General features: G+C 39.4%; 1 protein-coding gene across 1 annotated transcript; it reads right to left on the bottom strand.

Moving 5' to 3' along the window:
• Positions 1–146: 146 nt before the first annotated feature.
• On the bottom strand, positions 147–27,925 carry psme4a (proteasome activator subunit 4a). The gene is made up of 47 exons (XM_063492273.1): positions 27,323–27,925; positions 26,071–26,211; positions 25,766–25,882; positions 23,067–23,111; positions 20,926–21,075; positions 17,150–17,213; positions 16,985–17,059; positions 16,572–16,694; positions 16,349–16,441; positions 14,601–14,866; positions 14,281–14,467; positions 14,112–14,201; positions 13,930–13,994; positions 13,466–13,616; positions 12,233–12,331; positions 12,086–12,155; positions 11,904–11,971; positions 11,578–11,793; positions 10,503–10,660; positions 10,299–10,394; positions 10,085–10,140; positions 9,910–9,966; positions 9,741–9,796; positions 9,469–9,567; positions 9,259–9,321; positions 9,082–9,177; positions 8,814–8,945; positions 8,515–8,724; positions 6,592–6,728; positions 6,337–6,390; positions 6,120–6,249; positions 5,907–5,988; positions 5,658–5,811; positions 5,441–5,510; positions 5,218–5,343; positions 4,976–5,128; positions 4,632–4,736; positions 4,454–4,545; positions 4,232–4,363; positions 3,911–4,119; positions 3,726–3,811; positions 3,481–3,609; positions 3,026–3,181; positions 1,806–1,968; positions 1,580–1,713; positions 1,358–1,498; positions 147–1,247 (listed from the first exon to the last, which is right to left on the bottom strand). The coding sequence occupies exons 1-46, from the start codon at positions 27,517–27,519 to the stop codon at positions 1,364–1,366; spliced, it is 5,487 nt and encodes a 1,828-aa protein (XP_063348343.1). The 5' UTR covers positions 27,520–27,925; the 3' UTR covers positions 147–1,247; positions 1,358–1,363.
• Between the last annotated feature and the right edge of the window lie 68 nt (positions 27,926–27,993).

Here is a 27,993-nt window from a genome sequence, read left to right as displayed (position 1 = left end):
CTGCATGTTGGAACAAACAAGTTCTAAAAATATCAACACTGAAGCTAATGCTGCACACTTTGATTTTTTTTTTTTTTGGTTCAGTATCTGATATAATATCCCGATAAAAATGTGACAAAAAGAAAACGCTCATATGCAGATTTTTGATAAAAACATTTTTTCATTTTATTGTCTTTAATTAAGCAAACAGTATATCTAAAAAAAAGAAGAAGAAGAAAAAAGGAAGAAAAAAAAAAGAAGGGAAAGAAAACACTGCAGTTTTGGCACTACACTAGCTAGTGAGGTACTAAATGCTTCGATGCTTAGACTGATTTTAAGTCATCAGGGGAAACCATACTGCAAACCAAAGTCATTACTTTTTGTTAAAAAGTAAATAGTACCTGTGATAAAAAGGAAAGGGTTATAATTATAGACAGGCAGTTTTTCTTTTTCGTGCACAGAGACACATGAAACAGTGATCTCACTGTGCTCGAATCCGCACAGCAATCGAATCACACAGCACAGCAGCGGGGAGTTTGTGCTCTCCCTATCTTTGCAGGAGTAGTTGACAACGGGCTCCGCTGCCCACAGCTCAGCCATCTACTTAATTTCAGATATACTCTCTATGAAAAGAAAAAATACAATAATGAAAACTTAGCACTTCTCAAAAAAAAAAAAGTAAATAAATAAATGTTTGTGCATATTTGCTATACCATGATATACACATACATGATGCATATAACCATATATAGATCAAACAACCACACAAACATTGTGTGTTGCAAGTTGTAAGTCTAAACTAAAGAGACCATTGTTCAGTTCTCTCTGGCTTGCACCAAACACTTCACTGCTGGAAGATAGAGTATGTCCTACACTGGACAATGTGTTGGCTCAGAGCTGATACTTGGGATATAATCCTGAGAAATGTGTGGGACACCGGCTGATGTCTTCAAGCATCCATCAACCTTCACACACACACACACACACACACGTGGACATGCACGCAAACCACAAAAGAAAAAGAAAACAAAAAATCTGTACAGTAATGTTACAAACTGCAGGCCATTCATCCCTGCTATGATGGATCCTTAAATATTAAGTATAGTAGAAATGCAAATGAGCTAAATACATAAATACACAACATTTTAATCCTTCTGAGTGCCACTCTTCATCTGACGCTGCTGGGATGTTGTGTATTATCTCAGTCAATCACTCAGGTCCTCTCCCCAATGTAGGCTGATGTCTGCACAGACTGGAGCTGTTCCGAACTGTTTCCAATGAAACACAAAAAAAGATTAAATGTAAAAAGTTAGTTAAAATGAAGACAATACAGTCAGGAACAGTAATGACTTGGCAACAGTGTAAAATAATTCTTTACCAGGTTTTAGGCATAATAACAGGGAGAGACCAGCAGGTCAGTGAGGACGAGCAGCTGGTCATCTGTGAACTGCTGCTTATGCTGCTGCCAGTTGTCGTGGTGCGTCCGTCGGAAGTTTGACAGAGTTTTCTTTACAGTCATCTAAAAGGAGACGCCACAGAAGTGATGGTTAGCTTTTGGATATGCCATAATACATGGCGATTAATCGATGACCACACATACTTCAATGGGTTGTGTGTCATTGAGGTGAGCACTCAGGTCCATCAGCAGCTGGGGCATCCAGGTGGGGACGTCATATGGGCTAGAAAGAATGCAAGCGCTCAACCCGAGAACACCAGCATGGCGGCGCACCAGGTCTGCAAACGTACAAGAGTAGAGATTCCATTCAAATGACACTGAAAAAACACACAATCTTTGGTTTGTAGGTAACTCTTGGCAAGTTCCTTACCAGCCGATGGGATGGTGTCCACTATAGAGCCAAGATCTCTCTTCCTCTTCTTAGGCAAGCGAGTCTTGCATAGAGCCTCAAAATGTGCCTGCATTGGGGCATCCATGGACAGGAAATTGCACTGAAGGAAGCCACTGAGTGTAGTGGCGGCCATTTCTCTTACCTAGAAAACAAAGGCCGAAAATGAGATGGAAGTAATACCAATTACAAGACACAAAACAATCCAACTGAGGTAACAGATTAAAAAGCTGACGTTTGCTCATAGGTAATGGGTTAGGATTGCATCTGGTAACTGGCCACCAACTGATGCATTTAAAAGGCTTAAGACTCATCATCCAATTATGATAATGCATGGACCCCTGTGTGTTAATCATTACTGGTGCTCCCAGAGGCATGTGACTCCATCAAAGAATGAACGCTTTTTAAGAATTTCATATTCAAACAACACTGGTTCAAATTCATATTTCCACCCAAAACGATGCCGCAAGTGGCACAGCATAAGTACATTTATATACTGACACATGAGCTCTGGCACCTCGATATCTACTGTGCGGTACCAGGCATGCCATAGCTGCAGTATCGGGGTCAGAAGCAGGGTGGCCCATTAGGAAATACACCGGCTACCTGGACTTAAACAGCCAGCTGGGGACTCAGTGCTTTTCTATAATGGGAGCCAAATGCTTCGTAGCACGTTATTTTAGCTCTATTCTCAATGGAGTTCTCAGCAAGAAATGGATACTGTGCAAATCTTAGACCGGTGTTTTTCAGTGGACAGGCATCTTTAAATACAACAAGACAAACGTATTGCATCACTAAGGCTGATAAATTAGGCTCAGGGGACTTTAAGTGGCCAAACAAAAATTCCATCCCCCACTTCTTCTTTGTCTCCACTCCATCCTTCTCCCTTTCACTCTCCTTCAATCCGAAACGTTATCTCCATAGCAACAGATTACTGCAGCCTGTGGTTTCCATGGCAACAGCTAGAGGACTGGAAGGGGGAAGAGAGTAGAGAGCCACGAGGAGCGCGCTGAATCACTACAGTGAAGCTGAAAGACAGTGCGAGTGCCTGCTAGCATAAACAAGCACATAGTGGCCAGTTGCTTGGCGAGTGTTACATAATCCGAGAGTCACATGTTTCTTTATCTTCAAGCTAGGTTCCAGCTCCTGCTCATGCCACTCCAGGTACATGTTTCTGCATTCGTCTCTACATTTCGAGTTACCTCAAGCTGCTCGTCCTCCAGCAGCTTTATCACCAGCGCCCGCACATCATTCACTGCCTTCTGGTCACTCATGAATGTGAACAGGTTGTAAAAAACCATTATCTGGAGGTATGTGAGCACCGTGTAGCGAGCGTGCCAGGAGCTGCTGCCAGCAATCTGTAACACACAGCAACAGAGCCAGCCTCACATCAGCAACATACTTCAGGTGTACACAATAAGCATGTTTGTCTTTGCAATCCTTTTATTGGAACAATGATGAATACAGTATACCAGGCATGGACAGATACAGGATTACATAATGTCATAAAGAAATTTAAGTATAATCAGATGCCTTTGATTCTTTTGTCTTTCCCACTGAACCTTTCTTTTATGATCAGTGATAATCAGTGAAAACCCCAGTGTTATGTGATGCAGGTAAAAAGCTGAGCGACAGCCACATCGGCCAGGTGACCTACCTCCTGTAGGACACTGAGGACCATGGGGATTTGCTCTGTGTAGAGGAGTCCCTGAGACATCAGAGACAGGCAGGTCTTTGCATCCCTCTTCAATTCATCATAACTGTCATCATTTTCAACCGGCGCAATCTGAAACAGGACAGCAACGGGTTAAATGTTATAGTGTATACAACACAACAAAAAAGAAAACTTGAAGGTAGTAGTGACGAAGGTAGCTAAGCTAAGATTGAATGTGAGTATTTCACCTTGAAGAGCAGGGGAAGCAGCTGCAGTTGTTCTGAGACAGCAGTGGAGAAGGAGCGACCAGCACTCGCAATCAGCCACTTTAGCACTGCAGAAATTCACAGGACGAATCATTTCATAAATGCCACAGTCGGGTGTGTCTCGCAAAGAAACTGATTTGGTTAGTGACAACAGATCAACCACCCACCTGTTTTGAGTAACTTGATTGCTTGAGTCCTCTCATCCTGCACTCCCACCTCATTCTCCTCAATCACGTGGTTCTGGATTTCCTCATCGCCCTCATTTAAAGGTTTCAGCCGCAACAGAATTCTCTCTGTGAAGTCCGAGATGCGTGGGGAGGTGGTGGGCTGAGTGTATGGCAAGCTGACATCAATCATGAAGATATACGTGAGCACGCTGGAAGGATAGAAGAGTAGAGAGGGAGGATGAAAGAAAAACGATATACAAACGAAGTTATAATAACCTGATAATACATTTAAGCTTAATCTGGGTGCGAAAAGCGCCTCACCTGCCAATGCGCTCGCGTACATTCTTGTAAACCTGGGTGAGCTTGGGCTCCAGGTATTGCAGCAACCTGTGGAGTAGCTCAGGTACCCTCCACTCCTGCTGAGCTAGACCACCCTGGAGCACGTATAGACGACTGGAAAGAAAAACCATTACAAGTGTCAGATTGTTAAGTCCCACCAACAACGGCATCAGCATCTCCTCAAAGATGTAACTTTTTACTCACCAGGCATCGACAAAAGAGCCTCCCTCTCCATTGACTGGGGACTCCATTAGCATCTCAAACAACCAGTGAAGCTTGCGTGGATCTCTGCTCTCCTGTCAGCGTGAGAAACAACAGTTACTTGGATGGTACGATGACTGACGAAGGTGGAAGGATAGAAAATAATGAGCACAAGGCTTACACAGGCTGTAGCGATGCATGTACCCCAGTCTGCATACGTTTCTATTGTGATGTTTGACAGGGCAGTGCGGAGCAATGGGCACAACAGCTCCCAAAGGCTCTCGACCTGTTGAAGAAAGGGAATGTCCAAGGACAATGTTAACACATGATAACTAACCTAAACAACCACAGTAAGAGTGGTGGTGGTGCGATCACTTAAATGGCCTCCACACATAGTTTAATGCCAATAAAAAAAAAATCTCCACATGTGGATTTCTCCAAAGTTATAGCTTGATAAATACAGAAAGTCTGTAGACCTGAATGATGAGGATCATCTTAGTCACTGTACTTGTTTTGGAGCTGTACCTTTGAGAAGCTCCAGTGCTTGCTGCCTCTGATCAGTCCAGAGATGATCTCCGCAACACAACGCTGCTTGCTCTCGTGGGAGTCTGCCACTAGACGTTCCATATGTGGCCGAAACAGAGGCAAAAAGTCATCGGAAAAATTACGGAACAATCCCTAGGCGAAAAACAGAAGGCAAATTAGTTGCATTTATTCACTTCAGCTGTTCTTTGTTTTTTTTCTTGGTTTTGAATCTACTACCTCACCTTAAACAAGCAGAATCTGCGTGGGCTGAACTTGTCTTTGCCCTTACGGTCTTCAAGTGAGAGAAACTCGATGAACTGGTTAATGAACACTGGGTCTGAGAAATGGTCAAAGATGATCTGCTCCCACTGTCAAGAAGAGCGGAAAATAAAAGTTTTGCACTTGCAGTTACCATGATTTCACACCTCTGTGTGTTATATTTTTCCCAGGCTTGTTTGTATGCACCTCTGTCATTTCCTCTCTGGCCAGGTTTTGCGTGGGCTGCTCCTCCTGTGGCGCATACATCATCAGGTTTCTGGAGAACAATTACAAAGTTAGAAAAGAAGAAGTGTGGAAGAGAATCTCTTGCTAAGCAGCAGATAAGCAAAAGAAATGAATGAATGAAAGCTAAAAAGTCACATAAGGAAAACACAAAGAAATGCAGGTATTATAAAATCATAACCTTGGCCAGCAGTAGTATCCCCAGTGGGTTTTCTCCACAAACACACACTGATCCCAGTCCTTCTGTGTGCGTGGAAGGGTACTGCTGTTATACTGAAGCCACTGGTTGTCTGCGCGATCCCCTGCTACAGTGCCACTAAGCTCTTTCAAGCCACCTATCAAAGATAAAATCCAGATTTTGAGATGACCTTTAGAAACAGTAAGAATACACAAAAACAGTAGTGGGGGATAAACAAAAACATATGCTTACAGAGCTCCAAGGGGCTCACAGGGACTTTCTTATGCGATCTCTTTATTTGTTTCATGATGCCAGCCACAGCTGATATCGCCACCTAAAGGACAAAATGTGACACTTCAAGCAAACTCCTTACAGCAATGGCTGTACTACATCCATATAATGCTGGGAAAAGAAAAGAAATCACAGCTCTGTTCCTACGCGTCTCATTCATTGTATATGCCGCACCTTACGGACATAGAGAGATTCATGGTTGAGGCTTTTCACAAAGAACAAAACAGCAGCTGGAGGGAGTTGGTGGTCATCCCTCAGTAGCAAAGAAAGGAAGCCTATTGCAATGTGTTCAAACTTCCAAGGTCTGGAATGAGAAACAAAACTACAGTGAGAGGCAGTCATAAGTAAACATTAGCACAAATATATGGCATGTGCATTAAAAAAAACCCACAAGTTCCCGTTGCTGAGAGAGTCCAGAAGATCGCCAATGAGCTGCTTGTATTTCCTACAAAAATGTAGAATGTAATTATTTACATGCATTTTGTTGTCGAACCTATGATGCTTACAGTAAGGGTGAATGCAGATTAAAACAGCATTTTAATAGAACGGTTACACCAGTGTTCAGAAGTTGATGTTGCTGCTCAAGTGTTCAACTGCAAGGATGTTGGTATGGTCATCTTCATCTTTTTGTTGATGTAAAACTTACCCGACAGACTCAGAGTTCTTGAGCTCCTGTCTCTTTAGACCTTGTGCTACTTCTTCCTCAGAGGGAACATGTTCCTTAGGTAAAGGATTCCCAGTAGTCATAATCTGTTTGGCCACATCACAGCACTCACCGGGGATCTAACAGTATGGAAAAGGATAAAACGCAATTTATAGTAAAAAATATTTTGTCTGAACGTGTAAAGGACACGCTTACGGATTATTCCCCATAAGGAGGGAGTAATCCGTAAACTCAGACTAACAGCAGATAAAAGCTCTTGTCTTGGTATGCATAATGACTGTGTTGGAGTCAGCCTCATAATGATGGCAGACAGTAAGTAATTAATTAAATATTATCACAATTGTTTTAACAGACAAGTTTTTAAGTTTAAGTGAGACCTTTGTAAGGTCAGTGTAGTTCAAAACTCCTCCAATGCATGGACAAATTCAACATGTGTGTTTATTTCAGAGTTGTGCCTTTGTTTTTGCCTTCTGATCTGATCTTGGATGAGTGACAAAACGATTCTCCCACAAAACGCTACGTCCAGATGAACAGAATCAACTTTTGGAGACCTGATGATCTAGTTCAATTAGACCTCATCATGAAACCTTCAGTGTCTTTTACTGTTTGTTAAATTAAAATTTCTAATTCCTTCGACTACCAAACCATGTTAAAGTTACTGTGTCATTAAAAAGGGCTTAAAGTGCAGCTTCCGATGGGGTTGAACAAAGCCTTGGCAGTAACTGTTGAGGAATTACATGGGATTGAACAATTCAGCTAAAAGTTTTATGAAAAGTTCTGAGGCTAAGATTGGCATCTGCATTGGACAATTGTTGCTGTGAACCCAAAACGTACAGCCAAATTCAAGTGCACCATGCTACATTAAATACAAAACAAATCCACCAGATATATAAGTGGGAACCAGTACACTTGGCGGCGTAAAAAGACTTGTTTTTGATGTCTGCCGGATTATTCCCATGATAAAGGAAATTCCTGTCAGGATATACAGTCCAAGAACCCAGACTTCATTAGAGCAAATTGAAAGGCTCTTTCTTCTCACATAGAGCAATCAGTCTCAAGAACACAAAGGGCAGATTAGATAGATTAGAAACAGCTTAAAAAGGCTAGACCAGCTCTGGAACAGCATTCTTTGAAAAGAGAAACCTAAGCTCAACCGGAACTATAATAACAAGACCGTATTGAGAAGACTTGGAATAGCTCATCGTGGGAAGGGTACGATATGTATAACTTCCAATTAATAATTATGTGAAAAAAGACAGAAACAGACTGAGATATATACATTGTGCTTAGATTCAGCCAAATGCAGCAAAGTTGATTGGACAGTGCCTTACAGTGCAAATAGATCCAAAGCATGCTGCAAAAGCAACTGAGGACTTTTGAAGGTAAAGACGTGGCATGTTCTGCAACATTCGAGTCAGTCACCTGATCTCAGTGAAAGTGAAGTGCATTTCACATGCTGAACTGAAAATGAATTGAAAGGCCTGGAAAAAAGCATAAAAAGGAAGAAGAGCCTATTTTTTTAGTGGCGCCCTTGTATCACATATCAGGAAGTCACTGCCCACGAAGATTCTTGACAAAATGTAAAAATGTCATCAGTATGTTAATTTGTCCAATTAAGTTTGAGCTCTGAAAATATAAAAATGTGTTTAAAAAATGGATGGAATTCCTCAATGGTTTGGTCAGTTCCCCAACTAAAAGCTAAGAGTCAGCACTTTAAGCCTATATTAATCATATAACTCTAACCTTTTGCATTTTTTTCAAACATAAATATAATACGTTTTTGTTAAAGATCTGATCTGTGTTCAAGATGGGAACTTTTGAGCTATTGTGCTTTTACCACTTATAGGAAGGCAAATGCCTCATTTCATGATTCACTTTTGAAAGGATTCTTAACGCTCAACTCACAGAGAAGTCAATGCCGATGGTCTCATACTGCCGATGGATTTTGTCTGCAAGATCGTCAAAGAGCCGCACAATAGAGGGCTTCTCCAGAGACATGGCTGAGCTGAGGCCAGACTGTACGATGGCAGGCCACGTCAGAGCAATACACTCCCAGTCATGCAGATTGGCCAGGCACACGCCGCTGTGATTCCCCAGAAGACAGTACAAGGCACCCTGGAGAGATACAGATATAGTATTAAAATAAATCTACAAATATAAATAACTGTTTAAGAATTTCTGTGGTGCAAAGCTGACTGCCATACTTTGAATTGCTGCTGAGTAACAGCGCTGTTGTCTGGGTTGAGAAACTGGAGGACATGGGGGATGAGGTCTCTGCAGCAGAAATTGTAGGTTCCCAGTGCAGTGAACAACACATTCTGAGCTTTGCTGCGTACCTGGAAGGCAGCAAGTCTCAATTATTAATCATTCAAAAAACACTACTCAAATCTCAGTAAGCTAGTAAATCACACTGGCAATGTATTAACAAGATGTAAACTATGCTTTTCCTGGAGGGTGCCGTGCAGAACTCACTTGACTGTAGGTGCTTGTGGAAAGCCTCAACAGATCTCTCATCAGTTCCTGGTGAATGCTCCTGTACTGACATCCTTCCACCGTCAGCTTTCGCAGCTGATAAGGACAAAATCAAAGTCAAGAAATGCAAAAACGCCAAAGCTAACCTACAAGGCCGTTACTCTATAAATGACTTACTTCATGCTGAAGCATGACCCTGTCTATTAAAAGAGCTCTGATGTGCTGCTTTCTGCCATGAAGCTGTAAATACAAAGGTGAGGTCACTACGGTCACTAGTGCATCTTCTGTAACTTTTGAAAATGTGCTTCTTTTTTTTTTTTAAATGACATCTTCCAGGATAACAGCAGTACAAATATACAAGAGCAGTAAAAAAAAAAAAAGTCTCACTCTGTTCTCCATTGATTTCTTCACAAGATTGAAACTCTTCCAGCGGGAGTCAAACTCGTGCTTGTGAGAACCTTTGAAGTGTAAAAGGTCGCTGATAATCTAAAACGTCACAGACAAAAATACTGATTTGTGTTTGGCGAGACAGGAACCATGATAGCCGATGCCCACACATTATCCCACACCTAACAACTCAGACATGCTCCACTGTGGCTTACCAAACAGATATAATGCAAGTATTTTCTATTTTGGCTGTTACTTTACTGGCTGCCCACCTTGATGATGGAGAAAAGAGACTTGGTGTCATCCTCTGAGTGCTCCAGGATATATTCTGCAGGAAGACAAAACAGAAGTCAGATGGTGGAACAGTGACGTTATGGATGTAGCTGTAGAATAAAGAGGGATCACAAGCCTACGAGGGGGTATAAGTGGGTGAAAACGTACGTAGCAGCTGTCTCATCACACTACAGATAGCATCTCTGTAGTTCTCTCTGGACTCATCTGTGGGTGGAGATAATAATACAGTGCAAGTTTATATTTCAACAAACCCTATAATTTATATCTAATGTGAGAAAAAAAAAAACTTCTTCCGATAGGTCTTAAGAAGAGATTAACACACCATACTCCATTCCTGTATAGAGGGTGGTCTCATCTAGATTCACCATGCTATGAACCCTGGGAGAAAAAAAAACAAAAACAAAAAACAGAACTGTTTAACATTTAAAATTAAGCAGATATAAAGTGAGGATTTGTCTGATCCCTGTATCCCCTGTATTTTATTGACTATCACTCATGTGTTTATCTGGTTTTCTTGATCATATCAAAGCAATTACAGCTCAGGGATAGGCTCTCCTTTCAGTGGAGGCATCAGACCCCCGGCTCCTAGGAGACAGTGCTGAACAATGGTGAGGCTCTGTAGGACATCATCTCTGAAAGTACAAAATAACAAACACAAATCTATCACAAACAGAATCCACCAAAATAAAGAAAAATGCAGTTTACAGCTAGTGACCTCTGGCAGCAGAGCAGTTCCTTACCTGCTCATGTCCTGTTCGCCTTCTGCAAATCTCTTAAGGCGTTGAAGTTCAGGCTGAAGAATAAGGTCCAGTAAATAAAACGCTAACGAGATCTCCTCAACACTAGGTACATGCCACTGGATTTCCAAATTCCACAAGTCCCCAGGTCGACCCCAGTCCTGCATGACATTAACATCAAACAAGTTATTATTTAATCTAACAAAAACCCGCCCTACAGCCCTGCAGTGCTTTATCAAGAAAATTCTGCTGCAGATACAAATGTTGATGACATTTAAGTTACGCAGGGTTAACATGCATCAGCAGGGGAATGATGAACATGAAAAATCAAAATATCGAATTTAATATTTGCTCTATATGTGATGATGGTCATTTGAGATTGGCACACCTGTAAAGGAGGATATAAAGTACATAGAGACATATATACATACATACACTACCATCATTATATTAAGAAAGATAAATCACAGGAATTTGATATTTTCTATTTTGGTTTGGGCCACGTGTAGATACAACAACTTAAGCTGCTATTTGCAAAAGCAACTTTGGTCTAAAGACAAAAAAATTTAATTTTTCAAGAAAAAAAAAAACGTTAATGATTGAAGATTTTACGCATTTTACACACATTAAATCTTCTTTTATTTCTTGGATGTTCACTACTAATAGTTAAAAAAGTATCAGTATGTGATTTCTTTATTACCGGTTAAAACAGATGCACACAGCACATTTCACTTGACAACTGCTCTTAACTTGGTAACCACATAAGAGTCATCTTATTTCCTCTATGGTCCAAGACACTAATCCACCCAGACGATCTACTACCCATGCCTCTACCGAGGAAGAGACTTAATGGGATCAAAGGACTAAACAAAGTAGTAGACAATTAATCAAACCAGGTCATTGCTTCACTAAGACTTATCTGGTTAAAGGACAAATGTCTCTAATTGCTAGTGCCTGATTTTGACCTTGACTCACCAGTTGAGTATAGTAGTAGTCTTTGAAGCCAGTTTCTGAGAGTAAATGCACTTGACAAAAAGACTAATGTGTATTATATATAAAGCATATTTGGTATTTGTACCTTAATGGGTAGGTAGTCACCAGTTGGTTGATGGAAACCTCCTGGCACACTGCAGTACTCTGTGGGGTAGATGAGGGCTGTTGAGCGAAGGATGTGGTGCAGCAGGTTGCAAGCCAGAGTGTAGCCCTGTTTACACTTGAGGTGGAGTGTCAACTGCAAAATCTGAACCAGCTCAGAGCGATAAGGCAGGATCTTATCGCCATCCACACGAGACACCTGCAGGTGCAAATAGCAACAAGGTAAAATAAATATTAAGGCACAGAATTATTTAAGTAAGGAGTTGCCAAACAGAGAAGTTAACTGGAATTATAAAGACGTGAACTCACCTCAGAGAGCAGCTGGAGATTCCACAAAAATTCCTTGTCAAGCTCCTCCTCATTCAACACTTCCTCATCTGTTCAAAAATAGGTGCGTCAGGTAAATAATATCAATTCAGGGAGGGAAAACCAGATTCAGGTATTTGGAAATATCAACTATGTATGGCAATTCCTGTGTGAGCATTACTTACTGACGGCAATTTGATTTATTGCATTGCAGCAGTGTGGTACAAACACCTTGAGTGACTCTGCAGGGTGACACTGAAAACAGAAGCAGAATGAAAATGAAACAAATAAATTAAGGAGCTCCACAAGGAGTTTGAGTGGATGATATTTACCTTAGCTGCAGCTCTACACATGTCAGCAACCATTCTGCCGGCTACACGAGTCTCAAAGATGTTCGTGGTTGCAAAGTTGAACACCTTTTCTAGAGCCACCTATTAAAACAAAGTGACAAATGTGTTCATATGTATAAATACTATAAAGACACGCAACATATTTTCATTAATAATAAAAGAAACCAAAACAGTCAATTAGAAGCAGAGATGCACCAATAGTGAATTTCTGGGGCAGATATCAATGTTCTAAACAACAATGCCTCCATTAGCTGAATGATGATTTTTTTTTCGTCCCCTCACCTTTGAGGAAAATGAAAGTAACGAAACTTAAAGCCATAATTAAACCGTCTTTGAAGATTCAGCCCTGAGCAAAGCTTCAAAGATTTGCTATTGCCCACTAACATCAGTCACTGTCATTGTTTATTAGCAAGAATCGGTTAATAAGCCAGATATCAGCCACCTCTCAGATGATGTCTAGGGTGTAGTTAACAATAACATATGACAGCTGGCCCTCAGCTTACCTTCTAAAGAGCAAAAAAACAAGCCCCTGGATAAAAATGTATTGGTTGTTTAAAGCAAGACAATCTTGCATTGCTATATTTTGTTATATAATTTAAGATATTTCCAAATAACATGCCAGGTACATTTAGGTGGGCCAAACTGACAAAATAAGGCTGTTTAATTCATTCATTCAGATCCTCTTCACCATGTCATCCTTTAATCCCATCCAGATGTTGTTGTACATGGTAAGCTTGCAAATGTTTCACAATAAAAGCTCAATTACAAACTAAGAAAAACAAAAACAAAGGATGCCTGTGAACTCAAATCAGAGAAGGTATTTAATTTGAAACCATTATAGGATGGGCTGAGTATAATGCATCAACTTTAATAGGACATCTAGGGACATCTTTCTTTCAGACATTTGATCACTTATAGTTTTAAATCAGAGGAAACTTCAATTAAAAATATAAATATGCTTTTTAAAACAAAGACTTGTTGCCTTCTTGCAGTTGAGGTAAGCACAAACCTCAATTCACTATAAATGATTGAATTCTTATTCACCAAACAATGCCCCAAAATCCATTATCCAACTTGACAATGACCCAAAACATGCTCTCAGACATCTCAGACTCACATGTCATTATTTAGAAAGCATTTTGTTCAATATTAGACTTTTCTATAGTACTGTTTATGTACAAGTAAGAGCATGAAAAGACAAGCCTGAGTCTTAACCTTGAAGATGTCCAGGGAGCACTGTGTGAGGATGGTGCTAAAGGTTGAAGACAGTCCGAGCTCTACCAGGCTCTCCAGATGAGTCATTTTCTCCGTTTCTGTTTCCTCTCGAGTCTGTTCCAGAGTGCTGCTGTCTATCAGGGCGAAGCATCTATGCAGGGGAAAATGAGAAAAAAAGAAGAAAAAATGTTTAAATACATACTGAATATAGAAAATACTCCTGGTGTATATAGATAAATCAGTTATAAAGGGCAAGTATATCTAGTTATTTGTTAAGAAAAGAGGAAAATCATTTATCTAATTTGTTACCACACTCATTTTAATTTCCTCTGCCATGATATGAAACTAAATTTTGACTACAAGAATACCGAATGGGAACTATGACCCAACGACGGAGAATTGTACTGCTGCTGAACAGTTGCTCTCCTTTAATGTAGACAGTTTTGCATTAATGCTGCACATACCGGTCCATGAACTGAAGCACAAAGTCTTCAAATTCAGCTGAGGCTGAGCACAACTCTCTCTCCACCTTAAAGGTGCCAAAAAAAAAAAAAAAAAAAGGAACAGAAGTCATACGTAAGGATAATATAACACTTTTGATTTAAATACAGAAAGATGGAGGGAAAAAAACAAAACAGAAATTCACCTCTGTCAAGTCCGTTCGTTCATGCAGGGTGGACGAACAGTCCACCAAAGGCACAAGAGTCACAAACGTAGCAATAAACTGGAATGTGATCTGTAGGAACACAAATGAAGTTTGTGTCAGTTTTAGGAAGTTCAGCAATAACATAGAGATGAACATCAGTGGTGCCCACCATGCACTTGCTGAAGTCATTTGGGTCGACGCCAGGCAGAGCCCTCATGAGCAGGGGTAGCATGTGAGTGGGCCCCTCAGGAAAGCGCTGCCCACCTGACACTAGGCTCCGCGCCACACCAATCATGCAGCTCAGAGTAGCAGTCAGCTGGTGGGGCTCTGTTAGAGTCTCTAAAGCAGGGTATGTTCTGTGGCAAAGTGAGAGAACAATCAGTCTTTTGTTTTCATCACAAAATTTAGCCTATTTTTTTAATCGATTACTCTGAAGCACAATCAGGGCCAAATGTTTGTTTTGGATTCTCTACTTCAGTACAAACTTACTTCTCTAGCACAGGGGGGATGACCAACTCGGGCCTCATTAACGCTAAGTTCTGCAGGGCCTGGGCTGCATCGAGACTGCCCGTCTTGCTGAACATGGCCAGCAGAACTGGCTGCATCATACTCTCCACAAAGTCTGTGATATCCTCCTCTGTCAGCTTGTGACTGTCTGGTATTGGTGTAAGCCATGTGGGCTTTTTGTAGCGCTCTCGGTGAAGCCGCCGAACCACGCTGGCTGGGAGACGTTGGAGCAGTTTCATGAGCTTCATCTGTGCATGCGAACAGAGGGGGAGAAAGACAGATGCATGACAAAGAGATGACACTGGGGGGGGGCTTCCATGTACTCTGGACAAATTGAAAGGTAGAAGGTGCTGTTAGAAGATGACATCATGAACATACCAGCTGAGAATTTAGAGATCATGATAGCTTTTTGGCTCACAGCAATGCTGCCATTCTGATTTTTCCATCTTATATGTTATATACAATATAATACCAAAACATTTTTATATGTTTGTACATGAGCTCAGGTCCATAAAAATCAGAAGAGTGTAAGTGAAATTTCACAAAAACAACAACAACAACAAAGTACAGTCATGTGGTGGTCAAACTTTTCAACTCTCGGTTTCGCATCCCACCAGATCGTCAGCTGATTAATGCTGCAACTCTTTTTTTAGTTGATTGCAAAACAATGTTTACGTGTAATAAAACAACATCTCACATCTATGCAATCAGCACCCTTAAATACACATACTCATGCCCTAATCAAAACAAAGGTTTGTGTACCAGGACATGTTGCTACCTGCCGTGATTAAAGACAGGATCCTCAAAACAGAAAGGCATGTGGCCCGGGTGCCAGTGACCTTTAATAGTATCACAGCTATCTCATTCACGTGTCCTGCTGTTATTTCTGAACCAGAGTCTGACATAATCCATAAAAAGATTCAGGAGGCTTCCTGGAAAAAGATATGCAACTATTCCCCCTGTCCCTGTTAATTTGACGCTGGAATTATAGTTGGACCAAGCTGGATGAGTGATGTAATTACACTCACTGAAGGAAATCAAAACAACATGACTCAAGATTTCTTTGATTTAGTTATTTATGATAGTCTCATGGTTATATAACAGCTTTAACTCACATATTAAGACAAAAAGTTAAAGAATTTCTTCATTTTTTTTAAACCATCAACAGTTCAACACACTTTCAGACTGTCTGTACTGAAAATGTGGATTTTTTCTTATCCTGCATTACCATCAATGGTAAAATAATACAAAAAGTATGGAGTTTGCAGACTCTAAATTGAACTAGTAATTTAAGTTAGTGTGTGGCAGAATGTAAACACAAAAGTTCTGCAAGCTTAGGTTGTTTACTGGGACAGATTTCTGTATTTAGTGGTCCATGTGTGCCACCAGGTAGTTTGTAGTAGCAAGGTTTCAGTTATAAAAACATGGTGTTGTGTATTTGCATGTACCAATCTGAGCCGAGCAAAATGTTGTGGGGTTATTTTTTGTTGCTATTTATACTAAACTAGCTGAACTAAGTTCTAACAAAGGAGAGTTTCTCAATTTGAGTGCACAACTCTTAATATTTCATTACTAAAAGGTTTTTAACTGTAGCAGTAGTTTATTTATATATATTATATATTTTTATATTCTCCATTTACAAGCTAGTTTGAGCCATTTATATAATAAGCTAGTCTACATTTATGGTTTGTTTAGTTCCAGTCATCCAAAAGTACAAAGAAATGACTCACCAACCACCGGCCATGATTTGACGGGTGAAAGAAGGATGTAATACTGTTGAAAAGGCCACTGAGCTGAGCTTGAGCTTGCTTGCTGGGTCCTCCCTGAAATTGGTACAGTGGATATCACTGAGAATATCACATACGCCTAATTGCAAACTGTACAGTAAATGCAGTATATCTGAAATTATATGGTATATTGTAACATAATATGATTTATGGTCTACGAGCTAACCAGGAGGGCTGACACCCAAAGCACCACATGGCTGATGTCGTAGGCATTGGTGACGTATCGTGGTACAATCATCTGACTGGTCCCAACAGGAAGATTCAAGCTCCTCAAAATTCTTGTGAAAATCTGCAATGTGACAAACAAAATTAGTAGGGATATTGTTTGTGTGTTTACCTGGATATTGACAAGTTTTTTGAATGTTTATCTGTGACAGATACTGGTACCACTTGGGGGAAATACGCAAACATGATGCAAGAAGGAAAGCAAGCTCAACAAAGAAACCTGATAGTTTGTTTGCTTGATAACCAGCAATAGACATGACATACAAACCCAGAGAACATAGGAGCATGTGCCAAAATCCTCAAAAACAAGCAAGTGCTAAGTTGTGTAATGTGCAGTGGGAAGGAGCAACAAACCTTAGGAATATAAGGGTCCCAGTCAATGTAGCCAATGTTGTCATTGGCCAAGCGGGCAAAGAGATTAACCAGATGCTGCAAAGATGTATGATGACATGTTAAATAAGAAAGGTTAAAAAAAATGTTGTACATATGAAAAAAAATATTATACATTCATGCACTTACAACTTCCCAGCTCGGAAGATTTTGCACAGATACCCATAAGTTGACCAACTCGTCGAACCACAACCTGTCAGAAAAGCAAAATCAGGAAATAAATCTTTCAAGTTCATAATAGAGATGGACCGATCCGATATTAAGTATCGGTATCGGTCCGATACTGACCTAAATTACTGGATCGGATATCGGCGAGAAATTCAAAAATGTAATCCGATCCATTAAATATCAAAAAAGCACCTCACAAAACTTGCGACACGACGTAACTCGGCTTGTAACCGTAGCACGTCGAAGCAGTGAGCAGTGCTCACGTGATAGAGCGGCTGTGTTTATTTGTAGCCTCGCTAGCAATCCAGCATTTCATCTCCGAGGAAGTTATCCCAGAGAGAAGTAAAGCAAGTGTGTAAGTTCATCTCTGAATGTTTGTAAAGCGTACCTACGTTAAGCTTAACAACCGATATATGGAGCCTCTTCTCTCTCCCTCTCTTGCTGCTACTTCAATCGTGAAACTGCTTAATGATCAGCTGATCGGCTTTTCTGTCGCGAGTCCGTCTCTCTTCTTTGTTTTTGGCCCACTTCTCATCAGAAAGAGGAAACCAGCGGCTGAACAACAGCAGCACGTTTAACCTTGATAAGCTGTTGTTAGAATTTATTTAATATTACTTTCTAGACCAGGATCCTTTTCTACGTAGGTGACGGCTGGTAACTGTGCAGGGGCGGATCTAGCAAAGTTTAGCCAGGGGGGCCGATAGGGCATTAACAGGGAAAAGGGGGCACAAAGACATACTTATCTTTCTTATTCTCATTTAAAATGTCTAGCTTTTAATAAATAATTATCTGAATCTTACACCCAAAGTTTTAATCTGATGTAAAATGTATAGAAGTCCATTACTGTATATAGTAACTGTTAAGTCTAATATACCCTAGTAAGCTATAGTACTTTTTCCTTTGGGAAAGTACCATCTGTGCAGTCTGCAATTCTGTAGAAGAAAGATGTTGAATATATTTAATTATTCTTGAAAAATAATTTATTTCTGTGCATTTTTTTCACACTGCATCAAATTAAAGTTGATTACGTCGATTAAGCATCATGAGGTGGAGGGTGGGGGTGGTTCCCTTTTTTTTTTTTTTTTGCTGGGAGTTTGCAACCCTATTAGTTAGGTTGCTTAATATTTCTGCTAAGTACTCTTTAAAATACCAGAATAGGAAGGATGGTGCAGGTTTAAGTTTATTAGATTGATCAGTATTGCTGAACTATGAAATATTTTGGGTGCAGTGTATTTTTTACATACAGGTATAACAGAATAGCTTTAGTGTTGTTGTTTATTTAAACTTGAATATGAACTTATACAAAATGCAGCAAGATATTAAAAAAAAAACAGTTTTATTGATTAAAAAACACACTATATCGGATTAATATCGGTATCGGCAGATATCCAAATTTATGATATCGGTATCGGTATCGGACATAAAAAAGTGGTATCGTGCCATCTCTAGTTCATAACACACGTGTGACATTTAACTGACCAATGAAAGTATGCTTCAGGCAGAGGGAGAGGAGGACTGGTTAAACATGATGTGAATCCCTTACTATAAGCAGAAAACAATGTAGGGTAGTGTTTTATCTTCTAACTCTATAATATTGAATTATTTATAAATTTCCTGCAAAGAATTTGGTGAGCATTAATAATTTAAAACTCATTTCCATGTTTGGGTCAATCTACTGCACAGCAGTTCAAATTAAATTTGATTACAGGTTTAAAAATATACATTTATGTCAATTCACAAATGTTGGAAACAGAAAAAGTAACATAACCCCCATGGCAAAGACAGAATAAATTAACCCTTTCTCAATGCACTGGTACGAAAATATTGTAGCAGTTAGAAGTACCCACAAGTTTGCACTTAGTAACTACTCCTCTTTGAAGATGTCAGAGTTTAAGCACACAGCAAGTTCAAGATCTTCCCCACCATTTCAAATATTTTTAAGTCAAGAGGCTGTGAGGGCCAAAAGCTTTAACATGTGGCTCTGACAAGAGTTCCTGGTGGATTTTTAGGTCTTCTTTAGATCATTGTCCCTGTTGTATCAGACAGTTTTTCAGCTCTTAACCAACTGACATCTGCATTCAGAGGGAACTAACTTAAGTGGAATACGTTTTTCCTTTTAGGAAACCCAACACCACAAATCTGTGTACTCCTAGTGCTGGAGTACTCCTAGTGCTCCCAAGCCTGGATAAATGATGAGGGTTGCACCAGGAAGGGTGTCTGGTGTAAAATCTTTGCCAAATTAAACATGTGGATCATCATCCTTTTATCTGTGGCTGTCACACAAACCCCAGGAGATCACTCCCACCACTAGTTACAATATTACAGTCAATTCCCGCTGATCTATTTGCAGTCCTACTTTGTCTCTCTGATTAGCAGATGAGCAATTTAATCCTCAGAGTTTTCCAGGTCTTCTTTTGACTTACATAGTTTATGTTAACTAACATTTCTTCATTTAAAGGAGTCCACTGTTTTAATTAAGACAAAACAAGGCTTTACAAGTAAAAGGGTACTAAAGAATACTGCCGAACCACACAGCGTTTAATGCTGTGTATAAGGGGCAATAATGCAATAAAAGCTACTCAGTACCCATGAAACAGAAGGTTGACATCTTGATGGTTTTGTGCAAAAACAAAGTTTTACTTCTTTGCTAAAGCTAAAGCTTTAGTAAAGCTCATTAGTGTTATTATCTTGCTTCAGGCTGCCCAAACTTATGCTGTGCATGAATGAGGTTTCCTAATATAAATTAAAACATTAATAGTATGTTCAAGGATATTTTATTGCCCTGGTAGAAGTGCAGCACGCTTTAGATGGACAGATGGCATCTCCTCAGCACTCTTAAACATTGTTAAAAGTCAGGATAATAGTCAGTAATGGTTACTGCAGGAGAAAAATCTTTACACTTCTTTAATTAAACTGGATTCTGATTTCAATGAAACATTTTAAAGGTTTGTCTAACTGAAACTAGTCTTTTACATGTTTTTCTTAATTTGTATCTATAAAGTGCGCTTTTATTGTATTAATGTTTGTTTTTGTACACATCTGCTTAAAAAAAGTTCTAAATCTCAATGAGATTTATCATTTATAATAACAATAATAATAATAATGATGATAATGTGCAAGGACAGGACATAGCTAATATAGTAATGAACTGAAAAAAAATCCTTTTTAAACAAGCATTTTTAAAAATACAGAGTATTAAAAAAGAGTCGACATATGTCTCACTGCAGCTGGTTAGAATAGAAAAAAAACTGTGCCTCTGTTCTCTTTTATAGCACTTGTTTCTATGTCTCACTATGGGATACGCCCCTTGCATATCACAGTCACTTATTCTATTATGCCTGCCAGTTCTGAGTGGCAGTCATGACATCTGTATCGGGACCCTCTACTTTTGCAGAAGGCTGACTCTGTCTTTCCATTCATCTCTTCTTTATTCAGAAGAAGCGCTCCCCCCCCCCCCCCTCACATACAAAGGCTGATTCTTCATAAAGTCAAGCAGCCAAAGTTGAAAGAAGAGTGCAAATCTTTCTTTATCAACACAAGGACTGCCAACGTAACTGGTGAAGTTTTTTAATAAACTTGAATTACGTAACACAATCTGCCACTGGAACACATGACTGTGTAGGCCTGTGTAGACATACTGTTAAATATCATCGCTCATTTTTGATTACTTTCTCTTTGATGTCGCATCAAACTTTGAATAGCAGTGTACATGTAAGAGAAGAAAAGAGGTTTCATACTTGAAGCCCCTGTGATGCAGTTCTGGAGGCAGAGTTGTTGGTAGAAACAGCTCAAAGTAGCTGATTGCTCGTTGCATGGTGACATCAAAGGGACAAAGGAGTGGTCTCCACTCATCCAGCATCTCCTGAGTAGCCGCCTCTGAAAAGTACCTGCATGAAGGTAGAGAGAGAAACAAAATCAGAGTCTTGCTTTTTTTTAAATTATATACACATGGTGACAATACCACCAACATTCACATGATTGCTCATAAAAATACACTACCATCCACTTTATTGGAGAAATGTTTAATATGTAATTCAAAAACACAACAAGTTCAACTAGAACCAACAAACTTTTACATTTTCAGTTTTCGGCCGGTCACAGTTGTACCTAATAAAATGGCCAGTCACTGTACATGAACAGATGAAACATCTCAACCTTCAAAGGAGCTTAAAGTGCGGTTCAAAGATGGACAACCTTCTTAGAAATCACTTGCTCACGCACCTGAACATGTACATCAGGTCTGGAGACTGACAACTTCTAAGGAGTACTTAAAACCAGCAATGAAACAAGGCCTGGGTCAGAATTACTTAAGACTAGACTAATAATAACCTTCAACACTGCTGATTCTACTTAAGTGAATTAAGATGTATCTATTATGAAATTATCAACATTATAAATAACAGTTTGCCTGATGCTGAATACGATTTCTTAATTCTAATTGCTGAATACATTTTATTACGTTGTAATGTAAGAAAAGAATTCTAATCTGTAGTAAGGTTCAGACATTTGCCTTTCATTCATTTTTGCTAATACAAATCCAGACAGGACAGGAGCAGATTGATGATAAACACACAAACACAGATACACAGGCTACTCTTGGGAACAGCGGAGAAGAGAATTAAACATTCAGAGGTGTGGTCAAGTCATACGATTTGATACTGACAATGCACATTAAAGCAACTTTAAGGAGTCATTTTTGCATGTAAGGGTGACCATTTATCACAAGTTCCGCCTGAAATGGTCAACATATTCTCTGGATTATCGATCAGGAAATCAAATTTAAGAGTACAGGGGCCGAATTGGTAATTTGGGAAATCCAGGCAAACTCTCGTCTTACTTTGTTTTGTTTTCTGGGTTTTTTTTGTAGTAATACTGCCATTTGTAGAAGCACACAAAGTAATTTTCTTCATTAAAACAGATAATATCACGTTGTAAAAATCCTGCCAGGGAAAAAAAAAATCCTGCATTCAATATTTTTTTTTCTTTACATGAGAGCAATATGCTTACATGTGAAAAATAAATCAATATAAATTTTTAAATTTCCTCATTATTCTATTCACAATACCATTAGAGTACAGTATAAGACTTATATGGCTTCAGAGCAAAAGCATTCAACTGTGAACCCATTATCTTCATTTGAGTATCTATTCGTTGAGATCATCTCTGCCATGTTTGTGCTCACATTACAGACAAGTGACTCAAATACCCACAAGCAGCAGCTACTGAAATTCCAGTGTTAGAGCACAATGTCCCACAGATGGGAGATTACAAGTCATACACCTGGCACATTTTTAGCTATTGGGATAAATCCTACGGTTCCACAGGGGTCAAAGACCCAAGAGGATTTTCATGGTCTGTTTTGCGTTTATTTAAACTCTGCAGGTTATTTCAGGTCACCTAGCCATCTCTGTGATTTTGTATTCACTGGTGATCCTGGGGAAAAATCAATAAATAAAACAAAACCAAGTGTCCTTCCCTCTCCCTCAGTGCTGATCCACAGCGTCTCAGCAGCGAACCACAAATCATTCTCGCTTCTCACACTAAGAGGAAACTCTCACACAAGACAGAATTAGATAAGATAATAGGATTATCTACCTAAGTGCAAACTTAAGGACGAATCCTAGTGCTCACCTAAGATACCTGCAAGTGTACTACTTTGGTGAACCTGAAGCTTTGCAATAATAAAATGACACAACATAGAGCTTCTTTGCCCAACTTTTAAACAAAGGGTTAAGAAACGCAATATGCATATAAACAAGAGATTCTCTGACTGACACGCAGTTATTAAACCAAACATCTGCAGTGCTATTAAACTCCTAAATCCAAAGACAAGGTAAAATGAGGACATTCATGAATTGATATATTAAGGCGTACTTACGGTCTGCAGCTTTTCACAAGTGTTTTCAACACGCTTTCCACAGAGCTGTAATGAAAAAAAGGAGTGAAAAGTTTTTTTTATTAGGCTGTCAGTAAAAGACTGATGTTGGTTACAGTTAATCAGCTTTCACATCAGTGCAATCTCAGTTTAATTGCATGCACACAGAAACTTCTTGACACATCTGACTAACGTGCTGTGAAAAAGGAAAGTTTACAGGTTGGTGTATAGTGATAATACAAGCAGAGTAAATGTTACCTGTACTGTCTGAGCTTACTAACTGGGTTCAAGCCAAAATAAAGATGTACATGTTAATCTGTTTCTAACTGACACCACCATAACTCTTACATAACAGAGTTACAAATATGATACATTAGCGTCGTTTACAAATTTTCCACTAGTTTAAAAAAATAATTAAAAACTCCTGACTTGATTATCTTCACATAAAGACTGAATGACAGGGAATGATATAACCAGAGTTCTTAGGCTCCTTTCTACAATCCCATCTATCTACTGACATGCAAAGTCAAACCATGCCTGGTTGAAAAATACCACTCAACAGCTTGTTATCCGTCTTTGCATCACTCGAGTCTTTACATAGCTGTAGCCGACAGATTTAATTCTTAATCGATAGCCGCATTATGGGTGATGCTGTGCAAGCCAAACTGCAACCTACTGATCTACTGTTTACACTGTAAGCCCACAAGACACCAGCTAAAAACCCCAAAATATGCAAATCCAACAGCAGAAAAATGTGAGTGAGCGCACTCTGTGGTAAGGACCACTCTATATAACCTACAAATACTAGAAAAAAATGTTTATAGTTAAAAAAAAATAAATAAATACAAAAATTATAACTTGGGCTCCTAAACATCTTGACTCTTGAAAATGCTGCTCAGTAAACCAAGGACTTCAAAGCAGGTTAGAGTGGGGATGTGTAACAAGAAAAACAACAAAAAGCTAGACAGCTTATGAGTTAATGAAACTAAAGTCAAGCATAAAACATAATGAATGCTTCACAATGTGTCATAAATACTGTAAACTGTACTACATCTTAATATGGTCATCAAAATCTGATGCCGTCATAACATAACATGAAAGATTAGAAGCATTTAAGAAAATGTGTTAAATAAAATAATCATCTATTAATATGAGCTAATGGTTGCTATCGGGAATAGGAGAATGATACAAAAATTTGTTAGCTGCAGTGCGACAGTCTCCAATATGGGTGAAATGTTAACATTGATTAACTCCTGATTTTTTTTTCCCCTTCTCTCACAAGCTGCATATGGGGTGTCCAGTTTTTACTTTCACATGCAACATGGTGTCTCAAAGGATGAATTCAAAGTAAAAACAAAAAAAACAAAACAAAACAAAAAACACAAAGAGAAATGTTTATCCTTACCACCTCTGAACCAATTTTATCATTACGTGTTTAGAGGATGAACGAGGCCGTAGATAACTGAATGTAAAAGGAGACAAAGGCATAAAAAAAAAACCATTCAGCACACAAGATAGTGCCTATTACTTGTGCAGCAACTTATACAACATATTATCTTTTTGTGTGCATTAATATGGGCTGGACAAGGATTAGCTGACCAACCAAAGCAGCTTGCTTGCATTGGCTCAATATGAAAGCATTTTGCTAGCAAAGTAGCAATGTTCCCATAGCACCCTAAAAGAGCACCTCGCACTGCTTGCTAAGAACTTGACAGGGAACGTCTTGCACAGGACAGACCAACATTGTAAAATCTCTACAAAACTATTCTGAAGACATGCTAAACTGTAAAAATCATAGCGGCTATAGTTCCTGGTAAAAACGTTTTATGCCACATTACGTGGCATAAAACGTGACAAGTTTGTCACCTGAGGTATAACAAACCGAGTCTGTTTGAAAATAACCAGGCCATAATTTGAATTAAACAGCAACTAACACAAGGGATCCCTTTTAATTTGAATTGAGAAAAATAAATAAATGGATGTGAACACCAGGAAAACAGTCTACTGAAGTTATGAAATGTAAAGTAAAGATTTGACTTCTAATGGCCAGATCATGATGTCTCGGAGCAAGCTTTTTTCCTTTTCTTTTTTTTTTTAGACATCCTTCCTGATAACATTTGACAATGGCACTGGCAGGCAGAGTGAAGAGTTGGCCAACTTAGAGAAAGATGAGAAATGAGTCATTTTAAAACAATAAATATGATAAGGCACATTTCAGGACATTCTTTCTCTGAGACAGCGTTGCATGGGGCTGCGCACACAAAAACTGCAACAAATAGTTGACTAACAAATAGCAGAAGAGTTGGAGGGAATCAGACTTCCTCCAATCTCCACACAGCTGGTCAAGTGCTGTGTTAAAGAGGTGGTGAATAGGAAATAGTTGCTTTTTTGGAAAAGTTACAAAGAAGGATTAATAAAGATGATTGCATCACATATTTTAAAACAATGTAGAGGTGGAGGAGCTGTTCAGTGCAATTTGACTATCATATGTGCAGTTCAGACTAACCGTGAAATAAATGTTGCCTAAAGCACATTTTCTGCTGCTTTTAAAAAAAGATCCCACCTAATTTGTGAAATCTGACTCAACAGCTAAACCAAAAAGTATACCTCATTTCTAAGTTTAAGCACAGTTTTCATTTGTTTTTATTTATTTATTTTTTAATAACAACATTTGCAGGCTTCACTTAAAACCACAAGCATACTTGGGAAACCAGTTGAGGCCGAGATGCTCCGTCTTTGAGAAAAGAATCCTGTCGTATAGCTCATACAGCGGTCTCCATGGCAACTCAAGGTCCTCCCTTGACAGGAGTTCTCGTTTCCTGTTAAGATGAAGATGACATATGTATAGAAATTGAGAAACACGCAAAAGCTACCTGATCATGCAGTCTTCACCAGACAAATCATCACTGGTGAGTATGCGGCATGTTTAAATGTAACTTCACTCTTGAAGAAACCAAAAACACATCTGTACAAGTTGTTGAGTAAACCAGACAGGAACCACTCTTACTTGAGGAGGTTAATAAGAAGCCGAGCAAGGCCCTGCATCATGCTGATCTCCAGTTTGGGTATCATCACTAGCTCGTAGAGCAACTTGATAAACAGCACATGGTCCTCTTTGCTGAATTTGCGCCCATACAGTCTCATGTACCTTAAGGAGAAGAGAATGTGGGAAAATTACTTCAGTTTCAGGACAGATAATAAGAGGTCAAAAGTGTTTACATGTATAAGACACAGGAATGTAATGAACTTGGTAATCAATATAATTTAAGAAAAGTCATATTTAAAATAAATACTACACTTGAATAAAGCTTGTAAACAATTTAAAATGAAAAGGTGTTTTTTTTTTTTTAATCAATCTTTAAGTGCAAAAATACTGGTAAACAGAATCTGGGTCAGCCTAACAGTCAACTTTCCGTTTGCCTGATCCGGCAGTGAGTCACTCCTGAACAGTGCAATGAGCCAGCTTTTGGGACTGAAACGGATTAAAGCAGCCCCGCAACCACGTACAACAACATGAAACAGCATAATGTAATCAACTATCCATACTGACAATGTGTTTTTGCTGATGAAATCAGGGGGTTAAATGTTAAATGTCATGTTTATGCACTGAGTTAAGCAAGACCATACACCTGAAGAGCTTGGCACAAACATTCAACAGAAAGCCACGTGGACCGCTGAAACATGATCTGAAACTATTATAATGCATATCAAAAGGTGGTTATGCACAAGGGCCGCCTTTGAAGCAGCTTGACAGGAAACCATAAAATTAAAATTTTGCGATATCTGGTGAGCCGTCATCTGACTCGCTGCTTCAAAATAAAAATGTCAGCTGCAGAACAGCAATTAAAATGACCCACTACTGTGCCGCTCTGTCTGGGTCAGGTTGCGTATTTGACACTGGCCTGATTATGAAACCTGTAGCGTCCCTAATCAGATGCCCGACAGAATGTAGCTACCGGGCATTCAAAGCTGTGTAGCGTTTTATAAGTAATTAAGCACAGCAGGCCGTGAGGCAACGACCGTGTTTCGTAAAACACGCAAAGCAAATCAAAGTTTTCGGTTTGACTGATCAGTGTGCGCACAGTTCCTACAAAACACTTCGTCGTATTATATAATAAACACACCGCATTTTACACCTTACGAGTTACAGTGTTAAAATATCTGTTGTTTGCGTTACTTCTCAATAGGCTCAATGTTGCAAACATTACCAAGTGAGCAACAACTATTACATTAGGACATTAGAGATTAGTGTTACTTACGTGGAAAGTTTCCTCGTCCAAAACAGGACACCGGGCCATATCTCTCGAAGCTGAACAGCTCGGCCCAAGTTTCCTTTTATCTTACTCAAAATATCATTGGATTCAGCGTCTAGCCTGTCCGCGTACGGCAGAAGTTTGTTGTATACGATGTCTTTTTGAGGAACAAAATCCAATGTGTCAGGCTGTGTCTTTTTCATTCTACGAGTTAAAACTAGCTAGCTTCACTAGCACTACTTTAACTTCGTTTCGATTCTCACTTCACGCTGTAATGCTACCCGGCTAATACAACGGCTAGTTAGCTACACTCTCCAATGAATAAGGTTATTATGGCCCGCACAGTGACTAAGTTATAACATTCACAAGTTGATGACACGGTAGCTAGCCATCTAGCTTAAGTTAAATTGGCTTCCTTTAGCCGAAAACATCATCAGCGTCATCTTATAAAGATATTAAGGCTGACGAATTGTACAACTTTGTTCAAAAATGCCTTGGCACTGGAAATTCTCTCTTTCGGCTAACGCACTCCTAAAGACCTGACAGCCAGCTAACGGTCTAGCTAAAGTTAGCGGTCTACTACAAAAGCACCGTCATATCCCATTGACTGTCAACGTCGACTGATTCATCCAACTACAGCAAAGGAGACTGCGGACGACACCCAGCTACCCACTGCA

This window comes from Pelmatolapia mariae, linkage group LG13 (genome assembly GCF_036321145.2).
Source record: "Pelmatolapia mariae isolate MD_Pm_ZW linkage group LG13, Pm_UMD_F_2, whole genome shotgun sequence".
NCBI classification, from domain to species: Eukaryota; Metazoa; Chordata; class Actinopteri; order Cichliformes; family Cichlidae; genus Pelmatolapia; species Pelmatolapia mariae.
The sequence above is the reverse complement of the archived record's forward strand: the minus strand, read 5'-3'. Positions and strand labels throughout refer to the sequence as shown.

What these genes read in the sequence shown, in the direction of transcription:
- psme4a (XM_063492273.1), bottom strand. Translation starts at nt 27,519, where the DNA reads ATGAAAAAGACACAGCCTGACACATTGGATTTTGTTCCTCAAAAAGAC. An exon ending in ATGACTTCAGCAAGTGCATG is followed by an intron (nt 14,202 to 14,280) that starts GTGGGCACCACT and finishes GTGTTCCTACAG; the next exon opens with ATCACATTCCAGTTTATTGC. An exon ending in AATAAATCAAATTGCCGTCA is followed by an intron (nt 11,972 to 12,085) that starts GTAAGTAATGCT and finishes ATTTTTGAACAG; the next exon opens with ATGAGGAAGTGTTGAATGAG.